General features: G+C 41.5%; 1 protein-coding gene across 1 annotated transcript in view; it reads left to right on the top strand.

Moving 5' to 3' along the window:
* The window catches only part of LOC128510271 (teashirt homolog 2), a 50,098-nt gene extending 32,328 nt beyond the window's left edge, over positions 1-17,770 (top strand). The window contains exon 2 of the mRNA XM_053482438.1: positions 13,919-17,770. Within this exon, the coding sequence (XP_053338413.1) occupies positions 13,919-16,941 (3,023 nt within the window). The 3' untranslated portion in view covers positions 16,942-17,770. The remainder of the gene's footprint in view (positions 1-13,918) is intronic.
* Positions 17,771-19,663: the final 1,893 nt, after the last annotated feature.

Below are 19,663 nucleotides of genomic sequence, written 5' to 3' on the forward strand. Positions count from 1 at the left end.
AGCAGCTCTTCAGAATCTCCAGCGCCTTCGTTTTGATTATGTTGTGTATTTGGGCATCTGGCCAGCGGGGGAGCTGACTTCATTACTATATGGATCATCTTTTAAGACCATTTAAGATTGGAGTAAATAATGAGCACTCCAAGACAAAGCGACTCTGAAGTTTATCGAGCTCCTCGGTTCATTTGGCTGGAAAGACTGCAGCAGACACGCGAATCATTATTCGACTCATCCTCAAATCTTTTCTTTTTTTTTTTTTGGTCTCAATCACTTTTTTTTGTGTGTGTTGATTTTGGTGCACTTTTTTTTTTCTCTCTAAGATGAAGTTTCTTAAAATACCGCACGGCTGCGCCGGAGAAGAGCAGGCAGCAGAGTGTTGCGGGGAACGTAGCAGCAAGACATGAAAATCCTCAAACGGAAGAATGACAAGTAATTACTTCAGGTGTCCATCAAGCCGTGTTTGAAAATGTCAGTATGGGATCAGACATGATAGATGTACAACTTCACAATATGCAGAAAATAATTACTCATCCCAACGGTGCAGGGGGGAAAAAAGTGTGTGTGTGTGTGTGTATGGGGGTGTGTTTGTATGTGTGGCATTGATACCTCACACTAGGCCTTGTGTGTGTGTGTGTGCCACAGCATTGCACAGCAGGAGCACTATTGTTGCCTGGGTTTCATTTCGAACAGCCAAAATGTCATCGTCCAGCTGGAGGTGGATTTTATGTGTTTCAGCAAACGGCCACGTACACCAACGTGCGCACACACACACACACATACACATGCCTCCAAGACCGTGGTTCAAGGTTACAATCTAAAACACAACAACTAGAAGCCAAGTCTAGGGGAGGTCTGGCCTCTGACGCAAAGCTCATGTCATTTTCTTTAGAAAGCGAGACAAGCTGTGACATAAGGAACACTGCAGCCAGCATGAACGAGGCATCTGAAAAGTCAATGCCTTATTGTTGACTTTCAGTCATCATCACGAGTTCGAGAGAGAAATGTGAAAGGAACGAAGCAAAACTCTCTCACAGTCTCCTACACGCAACAAAACAGTTTGTTCTTTCACCCAGTGGATGCTTTGGCACAAACGATCTGTTGAGATATAGATTATATTTTATATATATATAAATTTTATTTGATTGAACATTGATATCACTGAGATGGCTGTCCTCTGTTCCTCTGGATTCTCAGGTTTCCTTCCAGCTCCCAAAAACATGCCAGTAGCCAGATCGCCCATAGGTGCCAGTCCGTCTTTATCCATCAATCTGTAATATTTACATCTGTAGATTTGTTTTTTTTTTTTGTATTTGTCTCCATTATTTTCTCATCGCAGGGATTGTTATCTCTCCAAAGCCTCTTTTCCTCTAACAGAACAAACAGGCCGAGCTCGTTCAGCTCCAGGACAGATGTTCTGGATTACTTTCACCTCGCTGCTCTATTGTGTGCAGTTTGGAGGAGCCCAGCTGATGCAGAATGCCAAGCGTTCAGCCTGCCACCTCTCCCGCCGTGCTCATCTCTCTCTCTCTCTCTCTCTCTCTCTCTCTCTCTCTCTCTTTATTCTCTGCTTCCCTTTTTCTGACATACATCAGGACCTGGCGGAAGAGGAGATGCTCTGGATGCGATTGTCCTCCCAAAGTTTGACCTGTCGTGTTTGCTGTTTGCACTTGTCACAGCAACAATGGACTGACAAATGACCATATTTGAGTCAAACATTTTGTGTGTGCGTGTGTCCAGGGGCATTAACGAAAAGAAAAATCAGGAAGAAATGTGAAACCTGGGCTTTTATTGTTGCATGACGGGGAGGTCAAACAAAATAAGGTGTGTAAATATTTCACCGAACAGAAAGCCGTCAACTTTCCAAACTTTAGCTTGATCCTTTTTTTTCGGTCCACTAAGGAATGCGGTAAGAGGCGAGGACGGTACGAAACTGCATTTTTAAACATGACTGATATCACCACCCAAAGCTTGGAGAGAAAGCCAGACAGAGAAAGAGAGAGTGAGGGAGAAAGAGGACCACATGTTCACTTTTTAATTAAGGCTCGCTAGTGTAACTCGTCAATGTACATTATTGGAAGAATGAGCATCAATGCCATTGCTTTTTCTCCCCCTCCTTTATCTCTGTCAATGATTCAAAGACATGATTTATGGTCGCGCGCCGTCTTTCAGGATCATCCATCAAAAGCGCCGCAGCTCCGCCGCCCAGCCGCCCGTTGTAAATCATTCTGAAAGCCTGTCACTCATTTCCATTAGCCGTTCCTCTGTCCTCCCTCTCTCTCTCTTTCTCTCTCTCTCTCTCTCGCACTTTTCCTCTTCTCCTTTTGCTCGGGTTCTCTCCACCCTTTCTCTCTTCCCTTCTCTCCTTCCCCCCTGCCTTGAGCCATTGCGGGATATCTGTTCCATCTCAGCGCCTCATCTGCCCTCCTTCTTTTTTCCATAAATTAACCGTTTTCAGCCTGAGAAGGGCTGCACCGCTCTCGTTTAATGAGAGGCGCTCCGTCCCACCTCCCACTCCATTACAGCTAATGGGCAACCATGCAACTCAATAAGAGTCAGAGTGTAGACGGACGAGAAAAGAGATTTCTGGTAGATATGCTTGGGTTTCTTTTGAGAAGGTGAGATGGACACACATGGAAGAGCCAAAAAAAAAACCCATGTTCTCATCAGGGAGAATTTTGTGCTCTTTTTTCTTTTTCTTCTTTTAAATAACAACGTGGTTGAAGCAACACATTGAGTGCATGATGCCGTCCTTACCAGCTATACCGGCTTAGCTCTGAATACTAGAACGGACAAGATATGACAGGAGCGAGCACTTTAAGGAGCGTTCGAAGGAAGGAACCGATTCGTCCGCATGACATAATGAGGCTAAGCACGCATATACTGCATATTAAACAAACACGAAGTCCGTGTTAAACAAAAACGGCTTTACAAAATTAGACATCTGTCTAATTTTACTAATGGCTAAGTGTCTGATTTCACTCAGAGGGAGAGCTCCAGCGTGATGGATTATTCACCGTAGCATAATTTAACTCTGATTAAGCACATGTCCTTTACAAATGTGACTACTTACCTTTTTCATCACCATGCAGATCGAAGGCACCCAACAAATAATGTGTTTTTCTGCTGCCAAAACATCTCAGAAGTGGATTAGTCATTCATGTGCTGGAACTGATTTATCCAGCATGTCAGAATGAGAGTTAAGGAAATGACTCATGGTGTTTCATTGGGTGTTGAGGGATCAGGCAAAATGGACACGGATGGGACTGACATCTCTTGCTAAACACCAAGTATTCCGGGTTCCCCATGTTCCCGTAAACGCCGTGCGCTCTTTAAGGAGTGCAAACGGGAGTGCGCTTTCATAAAGTAGTGAATAGTTTAACTCCAGGAAAGTCTGTCAGTCTCCCACACTTCACTAAGGGAATCTTTTCAGTGGTTTGGCTTCCTTTTTCATTCTAATCAACTCGATATCAGCACAACAAAATATTCACTAACAGCAGAAATGCAGCTTTAAGGGGTGTGTGGGGAGGGCTTTTTTTTATAATTTTTTTTTTTTTCACAGGGACAAGCTTGCCAACCCATCTCACAATTCGGGCCGCCATTGTGTGCTGTCACGGATTGACAATGCTCACCAGGCGAATCTTGAAGTCAGTGCTTCGCAGCGACTAGCGGGCCTAATCATTACGCCGAGGGTGCCTGACAACAGCTCGCGACAAATTTGCCATTAAAATGAATGCCAATGGAGAGGACTATGTTTTGGAGGCATTTTCTCTTCCCTTCAGTGCATCTCCCCACTAGCTTTTTGGCGGGACAGCCTTCCTTCCATTTCTTTTCACTCGTGCCACCAAACAGCCTTTGGTCTCTCCAGAAACTGACAGCACCACGCTTCTGGCGCAGATTTACCTGCGAGCCTCATTGCATTTAATGAAAGCGGGAGAAAGTGGCAATCTCCTATTAATGAACTTGGAATATATATATAAAAAATGCCTCCTTTGCTGAAAACCGAACAAAAAATGCTTGTATAAGGCAAAGTGGTGTCTGGAGCCTGGCCAGAATCTAATGAAAGATCCACCGAGGGCAAGAGGGAGGGTTCGGAGGGAAGGGGAGTCAGGAAAAATACAAATTGTTATAATCTGTCTTTTCCTCTCGAGTGCCAGAACCCGCCATGAGTCGACTTTAATGAGAGATTTCAGAGCCTATGTCGAAAAAAAATACATTATATACAGAGGCGTCCTAAGGTAAACGGCAGATTCCTGCGTGAGGGGAAAATGGTGCGGATGTCACCGCAGTCACTCGTACGCTGTCAAAGCAATTTGTGTAAGCTGTCATAGAGGCTTCCGAAGTGGCGACCATCAGCTCAAACATGTTGTCTATCCATGGAGTCAGTTTGAAATCAATTAACACTTCCAGACAAAATCTGTGAAAATTAAACATCAAATCCTTAGGCGGATGAGAGCTGACACATTTAAAATAGTTCGCCGCATGCTCGGCGGACCTACTTCTTTGTCTTTGAAAGTCATCTTTACGTCCAGGCTTTTATGTGTGTCAGCGAAGGTGACTGAGACAAAGGCCACACAAGAGCTTTGTTTCATATCAAGCACAGAGGACAGGCTCGGGAGTCCCAGCGGATCTGCTTCCGCTAGCAGTTCTCGCCTATTACCACTCGGTGCTCGCCGAGGACGCTGCCAAGCGCGCACAATGCCTCAGCATGGAGCACAGGGTGAGCATTGAAAAACGAAAAACAATACACAGGTTCTCCCATTCTCTTCCCTCTCATGGTGTGACATTTGATAATGTCATGATCTAGTACTAGCTCGATCCGTTCCGAATATCTTAGCGCGCTAGATGTTTAAATCCATTTATGAAACACTGCGAACCATATAGTCAAACTTCGCACGTTAGCAGACCGTTGTGAGAAATCCATAGGTAAATATCAAGTGGAACAGCAGAACAGTGTGTTAGAATATGCCGGGGTGTTCGTGTTTGTCTAATCCTCTCTGCAGGTGGCGTGAGGTGCATTGTAAACCTCGGCGCTGCTCAGCCAGGCTACACAGGCTATATCCTCCTCTCGTTTCAGCTCGTAAAAAAAGCGGCTAAACAAAAGCATGGCTAATCAGGCTCAGAGGAGGAGACGGCTGCCTTAAAAGAAAGGGAAAAAAAAGTGCTTTCTGTCTTTCAGCCATGCAAACATTCCTGAGTGACATTCGATCAGGGAAATTGGAAGCGAAGCAAGATGGGCTTTTATTAGCGCTGCCCCTGTTTGCTTGACTGGTCAGGTGTGTGAGAGGGAGGAGGAGGAAGGGGTACAGTGTAGGGTTTGGGGTTTTAAGCTTGATAAAGTACTCAAAGAAGGCACTTCTCTGTTCTTTCACCCAGGACATAAAAAAAAAAAAAGTTTATGTTGGATAGAAATGGACCCAGACACCGGGAGTGACGTGGGAAGGAGAGCAGATCATGAGAAGTGAGACCTGAGTGGTGCATTATTCATCATGAGTAATAAATGTGTTCCATATCCAGATTTTCAGTCTTATCCCGGGTGAGTTTACAGGAATCCTGGTTCATTAATGTCTGTCGGAAACAGATTGGTCATCATTTAAAATTACAGTTACACATTGAGTTTAGCGATGAGAAGGACGTGTGTCAGCACAGGACTCAGGTTGAGAGTAGAACTGAAACTGATTGTGGCATGGTTTATGGGAGATTTAGCAGGAGTTTAAAAACATAGAAAGGCTGAGTAACTCAGATTTTTGTTTTTGGGCAAGATGTACGTTAGCTTTTTGAACCTCACGGTTTCCTTCAAAGCTTGTTAAACATTTTCTGAATTGCGCAAGGCGGTCATATTGGCAGCTGGTGCAGTGCGTCTGTTAACACCAGGGGTTTAACGATCCGACGATCGGGATCAATGCAGGGATTTAAGAGACAATGATTAAAATGAACTGACGTAACAATGATAATTCCAAAAAAAAAAAAAAAAAAAAGCTTTGATACCTGTAAAATATTTCTTCTCTATGTCATCATCTTTCTTAAGTTAATTATGGCCTAATCCAGATTCTGAACCAGTTTGATCACATATCGATCTGGGGCTAATCAGTCGTATCATATTCTAGTTCTAAGCTCTTGTGTGTAACCTTTAGATTTCTTTTGTAAATGTTATACAGAACCTATGAAAAGACAACAAGAGTAAAACTATACATTTATTATTGAATATTACGTATTTAAAACCTACATACATTATCGTTTTTTGTAGATTTTGCTCGGCGTATTCGGATCGTCGTATCAGTTCGACATATTCCCACTGGGACGTCCTTTTCGGATTCTATGCCAGGTCTGAGTAAGAGGAAAAGGGCCAACGTTCTCCTCATAATTAGAATATAGGATATAAGAGTTCTTGAGCCACAGATGGCGAGTGTTACAACAGGGATTTGGTCGTGAAGCGTACCTCTGCTCTTGCATGCTCTACCTTTCCCAGGTGAGAAGTGATAAGAAGCATCCTTCATTCCTTGGATGCGGCAAAGTGCACAGCTGGAGTCGGCGTTCGTCCACGAGGACTGCAGCAGTTCCACTATTGTGCACGCCTCTGCAATTCTCCCCGTGTCCTCCTCGAATCGGGAACCTGAAGTTGATTATATTAGAGCATTAAATATTTAACGTGCGGTTGTATGAAAGCCAGGCATTTATCCGCATGAACGGCTCGTGTTTAGTGAAGGACGTAATGCACTTTAAGTAACGTCTCCTTCATGCATACGAAAACGAACTCTAATCTAGCGCTTGTCCACTTTCAAGCCTGCAACCTGGAAGAGCTAGAACACAACAGGAAAAAAGGCTTCCTACAGACTACAATAGCGCAGAAATCAGCTGTAGCGTCTGCACATGTGCGGCTTCAGAACAGCACGTTAGGCTACAAAAAAACAACTGCAGAGAAAGACGGGAGAAAAAAATCCTGGAATATAACGTTACGCTGTGTATTAGATCTGATTTCCAGCCGGGTTATAATGCCTTGTGTATGTTTTTGGCAGCCATGAAGTGATTATGAGTTTTTTTAACCAGTAGCTCTGGCAGTTCGCACCTCATCTTGACACATAGTAGAGCTGGCAAACGTTTGCACAGCTCTGTCGTCGCCGGCTGCTCAAGATCGGTAAATGGTTTTATTGAGCCTGTTACGGATTAACTCGGAGAAGTGTGAGCAGACAAAGCGTATGGATTTCTTTTTTAAAAAAAACAACAATAAAATGGAGGTACAAAAAAAATACTGAAAAGTGAAATACCTGAAATACCTGGTTTGTTAATTATAGAAAGTAATCAAACTGTAAAGTCTTATAACCATAAAAACGTATAATGTATAACTAAATAATCAATGAAATGATTTTAGTTGATTTAGGTCTTGATTTGATTTGATTATGGTTATTTCTCCTTATTATTCTAAGTTTATAGGTTGCCCTAAGTGCGCAGTAGTGGTGGATGATGTGAGGATAAAAGTTTTCTAAATTTGTCACAATGTACACAAATTGTGTTAAAATTTTGCCATAAAAAAGGTATAAGCCAATAACAGTAGACATCACCAGTAGACATCAAGAGCAGACTCTTAGCCGCAGTAAAACATTTGAATGGTGCATGTAAAGTTGTATGTCGTTCCCGTTCCCTACGCTGGAAGTATTTGGCATCTCCCCGTATAATCCTGACCTCTTTTTAAATCATTTACAGACGTTTGGGTCATTAAAGGAGTTCCTGGGAGGCCAGCGTTTCAGACGTTAAGCAAGCAGTCCGATCATGACTCCGCGAACTGAGGAAACTTTCTACTTTGGTAGAAAGGTACCAAGCACTTGTGAAAAGCTGGGATAATAAGTACATTGGTGTCGCAGGGGAGAAATTATAGAGAGAAATACAAGTAGTTTTTACACTCATAACTATCTTCTGTTACTCTGCCCAATAAAAAGTTCTGGTTTGACCTGAACGCCTGTTGTACATTTCCCACAAAATGTCAATATTGTGATAAATGACTAGAACAAAAAGTAAATGCAAACTGATAAGGCAGCCTTGTTTCATTAAAATGTTGTATGCAATATTAAAACTTGTAAATGTAAAAAAGTGCATTTTTTTTCATTAATAATTAATTTATTGGAAAAAGTATGTTTTTAATAGATTAAATAAAATATCATAAAAGATCCATAAACTACCGCTCAAAAGTTTGGGATCAATTTGAATTTTTATTGTTTGTCAAGGAAACCCACACGAAATTAGTCTGAATAGAAAATACAGCAAAAGAACAAGACATGCTTGCGAGTTGGAAATAATGATTTTGATGGAAATGATAAATGTGTCCTTTAAACTTTGCCTTTAAACAAAATACCTTTTGCAGCAATTACAGCCTGCCAGACCATAGGCATTCGAGCTGTTTGTGATAATCTAATGAGATTTCACCCCATGCCTCCTGGAAGAGAGGACTGGCGTGATGGAGTCTTCCTCCGTACCATACAGTCAGGCTGCTCCCACCACAGCTTAATAGGGTTCAGATCCGGAGACTGTGCTGGCCTCTCCACGACCGTCAGAATTCCGGCGAACTTTAATTGCTTTTCCTTTGGAAAACCAAGAAATTTGCAAGTGACCCCAAACTTTTAAGCGATAGTGTTTATATCTGTTTATTTCTTTTTATTTCTTTTTTTGATCGTAATACTTTTGGTGTATCATAGAAACACCTATGATGATCTAATATTATATTGATATAATATTATTGTCATATCGCCCATCCCTAGTGCACAGGGACGAAACCCACGAATATTCACGTCTGCTGTATTTTATTTATTTATTAATGTTTTAGGCTACAAAGCAGGAAAGAAAACAGGCCAGAATAAATGAGAGCCTCCTGATGCTAGTGCGATTTATCAAAGTCTCCTTGTACAGCAACTCTGCTGGCTTTAAGACTCTTGAACTCTATATAGGGCACCGTCAGGTAAATCCACAGTGGACTCGGCTGTCATAGCTGATGACAAAAATCAATAACCAAACCAACATATCCAACAAAGGTGTGTCTCTGTATAGCCGAGTCTAGCACGAGATTTCAGCAATCCCCTGACCCGGGTCATTAGCATACGGCTCTGTGTACATGGCGGGTCTGTGTATGTGCACACTGCATTCTTATGTGAGACACGACAACCCTGTCTGTCTGTTCTCTCTCTTTCTCTCTCTCTCTCTCTCTCTCTGTCTGTCTCTCTCTCTTTTTTTAAAGCATGGCATAAATCCAGGAGATGAAAATGTCATGGAGCAGGTTCATTTTGCAAAGAGGTTTTGATTGCCATGCGCGTGTAATTGATTGTCCCAAGGACAGGAGGAAATCTAGAAATGTCATAACAGCCTCTGCTTAGGTCGCTCCCACTGCTAGGCAATCAATGAGAAGTAAAAAGAGCTATCGATTGGCGTGGGGCAGGAAAAAAAAGAAAAAGAAAACTTGTAGCCTGAGACGGGCAAGCGAGCTTGCCGAAAGTGCCCTAGACGTACAGACCTGTCAGCGGCACCTCGAATTTAGAGCGTCTCACATGAAGATAGTGTTACCTCCTGGGCCCTGAATGCGGCCGCTGTCTCCCAGACACAAACATGCGCTTGATGGAAATGTTACGGCTACAGCGATATACTGTATGTTGATGTGGCGAGCGCTGGTAACACTACCAGAAGGGCACTTTGGAAGGTCGACTCTAACTTGCCACCGAAGTAGCTGAACCCTGAGAGTGATGGAAGTAGCTGCAGTGTGTTACCGTACATGAACTGCAAGGACACAATATATTCTCTCTGAATGAATGCAGATCGAGCCCCTGACAGATTTACTTCTAGCTTGTTCCTGAACATGCTCTCAGTGTAAAATCCTAGCAGTATTACTATAAGAGCATTAAAGAGCACTTGTAATTAGGCAGACCTAGCAGCAATACTGTAGGTTTATATGCTCATAGACCTTTGACTGACAGATTTACTCCATACACAACCTGGTCTGTGTGAGCAACAGCGAATAGCCTAGAAGGTTGTAATTCTTAAACGCAGGCTCCACTGAGAATTAAGATATCGACCACCCTTAACGCTGAACCCTGTGCCAAAATGTGTGACTGAATTGGAAAATTTTTTTGCATGTCTTAGAGTGAAGCAAGATCGTTTTTGCCTGTTTTGGATTAAAAAACACAATGATTCAAACATTGCATTGTTAGTTGCTGTGTTCAAGGAATTTCTCCTTGCACAATTCACACAATATAGCTATATACTGTACAATAATTTAACAATGAGAACAAATGTTCTAAGACACCGGAACACTGACAGCTTCTCCTGGATCTATGATGTACATCGTATTCAGTGAGGAACAATATTTTTGTTGGCTTATTAATCCTAAAATGTATTTTTTTACTCAGTGCATTGTTGATTTTAATATGTCAGATTGTATAGTGGAATATTGAGTGTTTTTGTTTTAGCATCGCCTCTCTATTGTCCATGACGTTATAGGGAGGAGTATCTATAGGATGGGTATTTAAGTCTACCTAGCTATTAAAACCCAGAATTATTTTTTTAACTGTTACTTTAAAAGTTCAGTAGGTCACAGATGTCCCCCGTAGTGTGTCTGGAAATGCACCGGCTAAAATATCCCTCAGACGCATTGTTCATACCTCAAACTCCCTTTCCCGCAAACACACCATTTCACTCTTTCTTACTCACTCATTCTCTATACCGCTTATACTGTACAGGGTCGCAGGAACCCTGAAGGCTGTACAAGACGACTCGGGGTACATAGATGGGGTGCCAGTCCACATGCCGTTTCAATGTCTATGTGAACTGGTTACTGCTGGGCCACGCCCCTGCAGAGATCAGCCGAGCTAAGCACCTACTCAGGGGAGAGTATCCTTCTTGTATGAGGTCACAATGGGAGAATTGGCTAGATCAAGCCCTGGCCAGTACAAAAATGCAAAAAGGATAAAAAGCAGCGAATGTTTTATTGTTTGTACACACACCACAAATCCAACTGAAATTCCAAAAATGACTAACACGTGAATTTTGCACAGTAGGTCTCCTTTAAAGTAGACTTTTCAAAAGGTGTGTGAATGTGAATCATACGCGGTCTGCCCAGCCCGCATGCTCTGCTCTCCGGTCTTGCACAGCCGCTTGGCTGACAACCAACGAGCTCCTGAAATCGAGGTCTTGTTATGCCAAGAGTCCGTTCCAATGGATTAATGTTATAAACACTTCAAGTGGCTGATTTATGACAGACACCTTAGGTTTCTTGACCTTTGCATATCTCAGTCTGAAGATATAAATTTGTTTTGACACAGATTGGAGGGTTTACAGGAGTTTATGACATGCTAAATCTCAGCATCAGCATGCCAGGCCCTTATTTTGCGAGCCTATTTAAATCGAAGGCAGCCTTCAAGAGATTTAAAAAGCACAGAGCACCAAAACAGCCTCATATCATCAGTTCACCTGATGGCTATTCCTAAATTCAAAGAGGGGTAAAACACGGGTGCGCTTCGCGTTTATGCACCGCTTAGGTTAAATGAAAATAATATATAGGCTAGTGAACATTAATGAAAACGAATACAAATGGTCCCTGTCTTAGTTCAAGTTATGCTTTACTTGTTTTATTGACCTAAACATCAGTGATTGATGGTGGGAGCATGGGATTTCATTGTAATTGCCCAGGCTGTGGTATTGTGTCCTGATGTTGCCGTAGCGGTTTAGCACGGCATACTGGCCTAACTCTTAATATCTCGAGGGTCTGTGCCCTTGCATTTGATCTTGTATTCTGGATCCCTGCTGCTTGGCAGAGATCAGAGCCTGGCAAAAAGAAGCTCACTCCTACAAATGGCTTAGGGAGGAAATGATTTTATTTTTTCTTTCAAGACATCTGGAGGGCTTGAGGTTAATTTGTGCTTTTAATGGCATTAAAACACAGAGACACACGCAGCTTTAGAACAGTGGTTCAGTGTCAGAAAAAGAGCGACGTTTTTATATTTAGTATAAGATCAGGATTATAAAGTTATAAAAAGAAAAGTGCATTCGCAACTAACTGTTAACCTGTTTGGTTTTAGATAAAACAATTGCAATTCATTGGAAGGGTCAAGGTAGAATTAGATTGTAAATTGCTTTAGGTTTACAAAGAGTTTGGGTAATTAATAGCTGCGTCTATATATCAATGGTTTCAATGTAGGTTAAACTATATGTACCGCTTTTATACTGTATGTTCTCCATCTGAGCCACAGTGTAGCTCAAGAAAAAATAATCCTTCATGAAACGACTGAATTAGCCGAGTTATATGTCTACAGCCACGCAATTTGATAATAAAGCCATTACATGTATAAAGTTGCAAAGAGACCAAACACTTCTAACCCAGAGCTATGTGAGATCCATATAAGTGAGGTTACACCCATGTCAATACATAAAACATGACTTCCTTCTCGAGCACCAAGAGATGGTGAAAGTATTCCATGATGCATTCACTCATCTTTGTCTGCTGGATGTAAAATCTTGATGATATTGGATCGAGGTCACCACACACTGGGAGTCTGTTCGCCTGTGCGCAGGGCCTCCATGCGTTCTCCATGTTTGTTTTCAGAGTCTGAATCCCGTTTCCATCTTCATCCATTAGCTGGCAGCAGTTCACCTACAGGCTTCCTCTTGAGGCGCCTGTAAAATATTGATTAAAAAAAGTCTTATTTTCAGAGTCCAAATGCTGAAGGCCTAGAGGGTAGGCACAGGGTAGTACTTTTAACGCTTACAATCGACAGTTCTATGTGTTGAGTGGAACTCGAAATGGAATATTAACCAGAGGAAATGCAAGTGTCTGATGCTATATATTTCACTAAAAGCTCTTATGCTTGAAACGTAGATGTAAGAGTCGGATCAATCTTGCGACTTTACCACCAATCCGAAATGTTTTTTTTTTTTCTTGTACATTTAACAGTCCTTAGATTAAAAAAGCCTAAGAAAAATTCCTATTTGCTTTTATTCATTTTCGATCATTCATCTCTATCATTTCCGTTCACTCCTAATTTAATTTTATAAGAGATTTTAAGCGGAAAGCATTGCTGTAGAAGATTGCTGTGCACCCTAATGTTAATCAGTGGGGAACAGATTAAATAGTAATATTTAGCAAAGCCAAAAACAAATTTGTTGCTTTTTTCACATTGCTGCCAGGTCATTTCTCAACCAATCCCGTCATGCACACAAAACACCCTTTATAGCACTGAATCACAAATAATATCTTGCTACATACTGTACATCCTAGTATCTCTTTTGTTACAACCAGAACTCTCAGCTGTATAATGACGAATGGATGAATTGTCAGAGATGAGATACCCAGTATGGTGTTCACGACGCTGTTGCGATATGATACAACAATGTATTATAGCAGAATACCTGAGCTTTATTCGTCTTTTTCCCCTCTTCTGGCACTGGTTTAATTGAGCATGTAAAGAAAACGTCAGAAATGCAGCAAAATGTAAATAAAATTACTAAAGAACAATTAGTTAGTTAGTTAGTTAAATTATGCATTCTCCACTACACAATATAAACTTTTTACTCTCTGCAGTGATTTCTTTAGGCTGGAATGAATCAGTGAGGAAACGCGAAACGCTGCCTTAACACAGCATCAAGTGTGTGTGTGTATGTGTGTGTGTGTGCATGAAATATTATCTGAAACAGGCAATTGGAATAAACATTCTTCTTTCTCTGATTGGCTGTTTTTTTAACACGTTTGCCATACTGTAGCAATCAGAACGAGCACAGGGCAGGAATGTTAACAGAGTGCGTGTATGTATAAGTCAGTTAGATTGAGTGAGTGAAAATACGGTTCAAGTACTCAAATTTCTTTCCTATTTAATTTCCCATCCCTAGTTTATATATAATTTCCAACTAATTTTTAATTAACTAATAAATAAATTTCTCCTTTTTTCTTTTTCAGTGTATGAGCCAGATGATGATATTGGTGCCCCTGAACCAGTTGCTGAAGAGGACGGAGGAAATGACTTGCAAAATGAAGATGAGGGGTCTGAGAAGACCAGCACTAAAATTCCTGAGGATAAGGAAACAGACAACAAGAGCAGCTACAGCTTCCAGAATTCTCCTGTCAGCGTCTTGTCCAACCAGGAAGTTGAACTGGAGTCCCGTCTGAGTGATGGCAGCGACAGACTATCTGACTTCAAGGCCTCTTCCCCACCAGAGAGCCTGAGGGACAATGAAAATCATGGATCAAAACCAAAAGACGAGATGTACGGCAGTCTTGAGAAAATGAGAGCAACTTACGTCAACTTCCTCTCAGACTCCTACTGGACAAATATTGGACTAGACCTTAAGATTGGTAACACCGGCAGCAAGCCCAACTGCGACAGCTCTAATGCAGCGTCTAAGCGTGAGTTTGACTGGCATCAGGATGCCCTGTCCAAAACCTTACAGCAAACACTGTCCCCAAAACCTGTGTCAAAACCAAACCTTTTCAGCTCGGTGCACCTGTACAGGCAAAGCAGCAAAGCATGTGGTACAGTCTTCACAGGAGCAAGTCGCTTCCGCTGCAAAGACTGCAGTGCAGCATATGACACCTTGGTAGAACTGACAGTGCACATGAACAAGAGTGGACACTACCAAGATGACAACCATAGCAGACAAGGAATTGCCTCCACTTCATCTTCCAAAAGTCGGAAGAGGAACCTTCAAGACATGGAAGGCAAGGAGGACGCACAGAAAGTGCTGAAATGCATGTTTTGTGGCCATTCTTTTGATTCTCTCCAAGACCTAAGTGTCCACATGATTAAAACTAAACACTACCAGAAAGTGCCTTTGAAAGAACCTATTCCAGTAATCACTCCTAAATTAGTTCCACCAGCAAAGAAGCGTGCCTTTGAATCTACAAGGCCATGTTCTCCTGATTCTACCACCGGTACAATAGGCTACAGTGAAGCCCAAAGGTCATCCGGTCTTACAAACACTCCAAACAACCGATACGGCTATCAGAATGGTGCTAGCTACACATGGCAGTTTGAAACATGCAAATCCCAGATTCTAAAGTGCATGGAATGTGGAAGTTCACATGATACTCTTCAACAGCTGACAACACATATGATGGTCACTGGTCATTTCATCAAAGTGACAAATTCAGCGTCCAAAAAGGGTAAACAACTAACTCTTGATCCATTAGCAATTGAGAAGATGCAGACACTAGCAGAACCCGCTGTTAATGAATCTGAGGGTCAAAAGGCCTCCTCAAAGTGTACTGTCTCTGAGGTTTCTCAGAAATCGTCCCCAAAGGAAAAGAAACCCGACCAAGAAGACGAGAGAAATAAAGATGATCAGCAAGACGGGGCAGATCAAAAGAGTACTGATGCTAATTTTAAATATCCATACCTACGAGAGGAGGACCTGGAACAAGGAGCCAGTGGTGGGGGTGACATACTAAAATCATTAGCCAACACAGTAGCCACAGCAATTAATAAGGCTCAGACAGGGACACCCAGCTGGAGTGCTTACCCCAGCATACATGCAGCTTACCAGCTATCAGGCGTAATTAAGAATGCACCGCTTTCTGCCTCTACCCCCATACACGTTAAACAGAGTCACAACCACAGATTGAGGCTCATCGCCCCCAAAGGAAAGTTTTATCAGGGACTTAGAGTACACGAGAGTTTCCAGGGACATCACAATCTGGACATCAAAAAGGAGAGGGGTGGTGCGTCTGATGACAAAGAGAGCCAGAACAGCAAGTTTGATCTTGCAGAGAATGATGACAGTGATTGTCAGGATGATTCCTCTTCCTCTTCAAAGCTGGATGCAGACTGTGTAAGTGAAGGGAATGACACGATCAAAGGGAAGTTGAGCCCAGCTTTCTCTGACACAGCCAACCCCTCACCAAGCCCTCCTGCTAGCAATGGGCACAGCAGTTCCTCAGACATTGTCAGTGACTCTCAGGAAGTCCCTACTATAAACCCTCTAAGTGCACTACAGTCTGTCCTGAACAATCATTTGGGAAAGGCAAATAAGCCAAGACAAGAGGGGGTGCTGTCTCAACGCATCCAGCCGATGTTCTCAGAATTAAGCCGAGGTCTTGAGAAGCCAGGTTCAGTCCTCACATCATCTGCTGTCATCAGGACAAACAGCACCAACTTTATGTTCACAAATAATGACCAGCCAATAGACTTAACAAAAAACAAACACAACAAATCGAGTTCATCACAGTCCTCCACTCCTATGCCTCAGAAACATGCACTGTCTGACATTGCCGACATGGTAAAGGTTCTTCCCAAAGCCACGACGCCAAAGCCCTCAATAACATCTAGAGTGCCTGCAGTGAAACTGGAGTCAGACGTGAGGCGGTTTGAAGATGTATCCAGTGAGGTCTATTCTGTCCACAAACGTAAAGGCAGGCAATCAAACTGGAACCCTCAGCACTTGCTCATTCTTCAAGCCCAGTTTGCTTCCAGCCTCTTTCAGACCTCTGAGGGCAAGTATCTTCTCTCTGATCTTGGTCCTCAGGAACGGATGCACATCTCGAAGTTTACCGGACTTTCTATGACTACCATCAGCCACTGGTTAGCCAACGTTAAATACCAACTTAGGAAAACAGGAGGGACCAAATTTTTAAAGAACATGGACACGGGCCATCCGGTCTTCTACTGCAACGACTGCGCGTCCCAGTTTCGAATGCCATCTGCTTTCATTTCCCATCTTGAATCCCATCTTGGTTTTCAGATCAAAGACATGAGCAAACTGCCAGTCGAGCACCAGACAAAGGTAGCAGAGCCTGAACTGGCAAAAACTTTCAGTGTTAGAGTGACAGAAGCACTGGTGACAGAGGAAGACATGGACTCCAAATTCAAATGCAAGCTTTGTAGTCGGACATTTGCCAGCAACCACGCAGTCAAACTTCACTTGAGTAAAACTCACAGCAAATCTCCAGAGAACCATTCACAATTTGTTGAAATGGACAAAGAGTAGCTTGGCTGATTTTTATTACTATATATATAGTTTTTTTCTTGTTAATAACTGTAATTGCTCTGCTTTTATATATATGAAAAAAAGATAACGGGTGAAATTATTTTTTTTTCCATGTTACATGTAGCATTACATAGTATGCTCATAAATTTAAAATGACATTTAACATTTCATCATGTTAAGGAAAAATGGACACACTGGCTGGATTAGAAGGAAGTGTAAGTAAATTCTCCAATGAATCCATTGACATAAATCTTTGCACTCGGCTCAATTGCATCACCAGTAATGAACTGTATTATTGCTTGAAACACAACTGCAGATGTTTGCATGCGGTAGCTCTTGCTATGACTATTTATTTGTATGATATGGCAAGTTTTAATTGTAATACTTTTAACAGCAAATTGATTGATGCATTAACTGTAAGCTCTGATGATGCACCTGAATGGACAAACAGGTAGCCAAACATACATTTCCAAAAAAAAATAAAAAAAAAATAAAAAAAATAAAATAAGATTGCAAATAAAAAAAAGAGAATAATAAAAGAGAGAAAAAAAAGAAAAAAAGCAAGAAAAATAAATGTACAGTTCATTATTCTGTAAAATATTTGTGTTGCAATGATAGAACAGAAAAGCACTTTAATAAATGTTTAATCATTGGTTTAGGCTCAGATTCGGTATGTGAGTTAACAGATTTAGACAACTTTGACATAAAGATGTCTCACATCAATGTATATATAGCACTGCAGAAAAAATGTGTCTCATCACAAGGAGGATAGCGAGACAGAACACACTGCACCTTTTATACCAGTAAAAATAAATCATTAACATTTTTCTACCTGCCTTCCTGCATTTATTTTAAGCATGGCAACAATATTATGAGTTGTTTTCATGAAAAGTAGACCAAGTCATTAGGAAATTTCAAACAATGGCACTGTGGATTTTTTTCTCTTGTTTTGGCTCATGTTTTAGCACATTTGACTGGTTAGTTGGCCTGCTGTGTGGCACAATGACAGTCCATTAATGCATAAAAAAAAAAAACTAAAAGCTACAGGTCTTTACGTCTGTTACCGCTATTAACTAAACGTACGGGAAAAAATCTTTGCTTTATTAAAATTTACTGCTACGAGGTTAAATGCGCACTTGAAATTTTTGTAGTTATTTCTTTTCCATAGATTTTTTTTTTTACTAATATCTTAGATATGCTAATGAACCTTCATTTCATTACTGCGTATGCTATGAACCGTGCCTATATCATAACAATTAAAAATATCTCCCTCAGCCTCTCTCGTTTCAGAGCTATTAAAGAATAATTACCGTCTAAGTACATAAACACTTTATGCTTTTTATTTCTTTTTTTTCCCCTCCCCCTAGCAGTCAAGTCCTCAATTACTACTCCCTATCATATCTGTTTTATAACTAGCAACTGACATTTGATGGCAAATGGGAGGAAGCATCTGCGCTTTGGTGATTTGAGCATTCTGACACCGACTCGCCCTCCGTTTGCTGAAAACGACGAGGCAATCACGCCGTTCATCAGACGACTCCTAATGCAGTTCTAGTGTTCAGCAATAATTCCACCTTGCATTTATAATTGCAGGCATAGATCCCACACCTCAGTGCACAGATTAAAGCCATAAATTATTTAGTGCCTTGCTTCGCCGATGGATCCACAATTCCCCTCTGTCAAGGCATTATCCTTCAGCTTAGCAACTTCTTTTCAAATGGAAGCCAGAGGATGATTTAAGATATGGTTGAATAATATGACAAAATAAATGCGATATTTCGGCCATTTGTGTTCCTTAATTAAAACCGAGAGTCTCTGAAGTGGCTCGTCAAATGGAAGTGTGCCATGACTGCAGTAAGTCACAGCCGAGTCATTTAGCCTTTTGCGCTTAATGGGGAAATTTTAAATGACCACGCTAGCGGATGGGCATTTGTGGCATGAGGGCATTTGAAATGGCTTTTGGAGGTAGCAGCTCAATGTCAGCGATTCACATTAAGCCATAGAAAGAATATCCTTTCATCAACGTACTCAGGGCTAGGAAATTAGCTGTTTCTAATATTAATTCAGGCCGATAATTCAAAGTCATTCGAGATTTATTGCCACATTAAAGGCGAGCTTGAATCGGATGCACGATCATGAGCTAAAACAACCCAACAATTAATTGTGCCTTGTAAGTTTGCACACAAAGCAGAGGGGAGAAAAAAAAAAAAGAACTAAACAAATAAATGAAAGTGCTGATTATGATACTAAAAGCACCATCATGCCTAAGAAATCTAAGAATTTTATTAATGTTGCATTTCGAGAACCTAATCTTTGCATATGTAAGCAATTTGAGAGTACATACCCGTGCATTTGTCTCATTTTCTTGCAAATAGATCAACACCGACAGATTATTTTCAAATGCTTAATCCAGCAAATGGGCTCCACTTCTTTTTCTCTTTTTTTTTTTTTTTTTTTTGCGCTTCAGGCCTGTGTATATCAGCTTGTCAGACTGCCACTTGAAAAGTGTCAGTCCGCCACCTAATTAAGTCACCGTGCTGGAAAAGGGCCGTGTGCATCTAGACACTGATTTAAAACCACGCAGAAATAAAACATTTTAACTGCACTAACGGGACTGAAAATACACTCGAATTTTATTGGGGAAAATGTCATGGAGCAGTTAAGTGTCACATGTCAAACGAGCAGCAAAATAATAGGAAGAACCCAGAGAGGAATGTAGGAA

Source organism: Clarias gariepinus, chromosome 22 (genome assembly GCF_024256425.1).
Source record: "Clarias gariepinus isolate MV-2021 ecotype Netherlands chromosome 22, CGAR_prim_01v2, whole genome shotgun sequence".
Taxonomy (NCBI): domain Eukaryota; kingdom Metazoa; phylum Chordata; class Actinopteri; order Siluriformes; family Clariidae; genus Clarias; species Clarias gariepinus.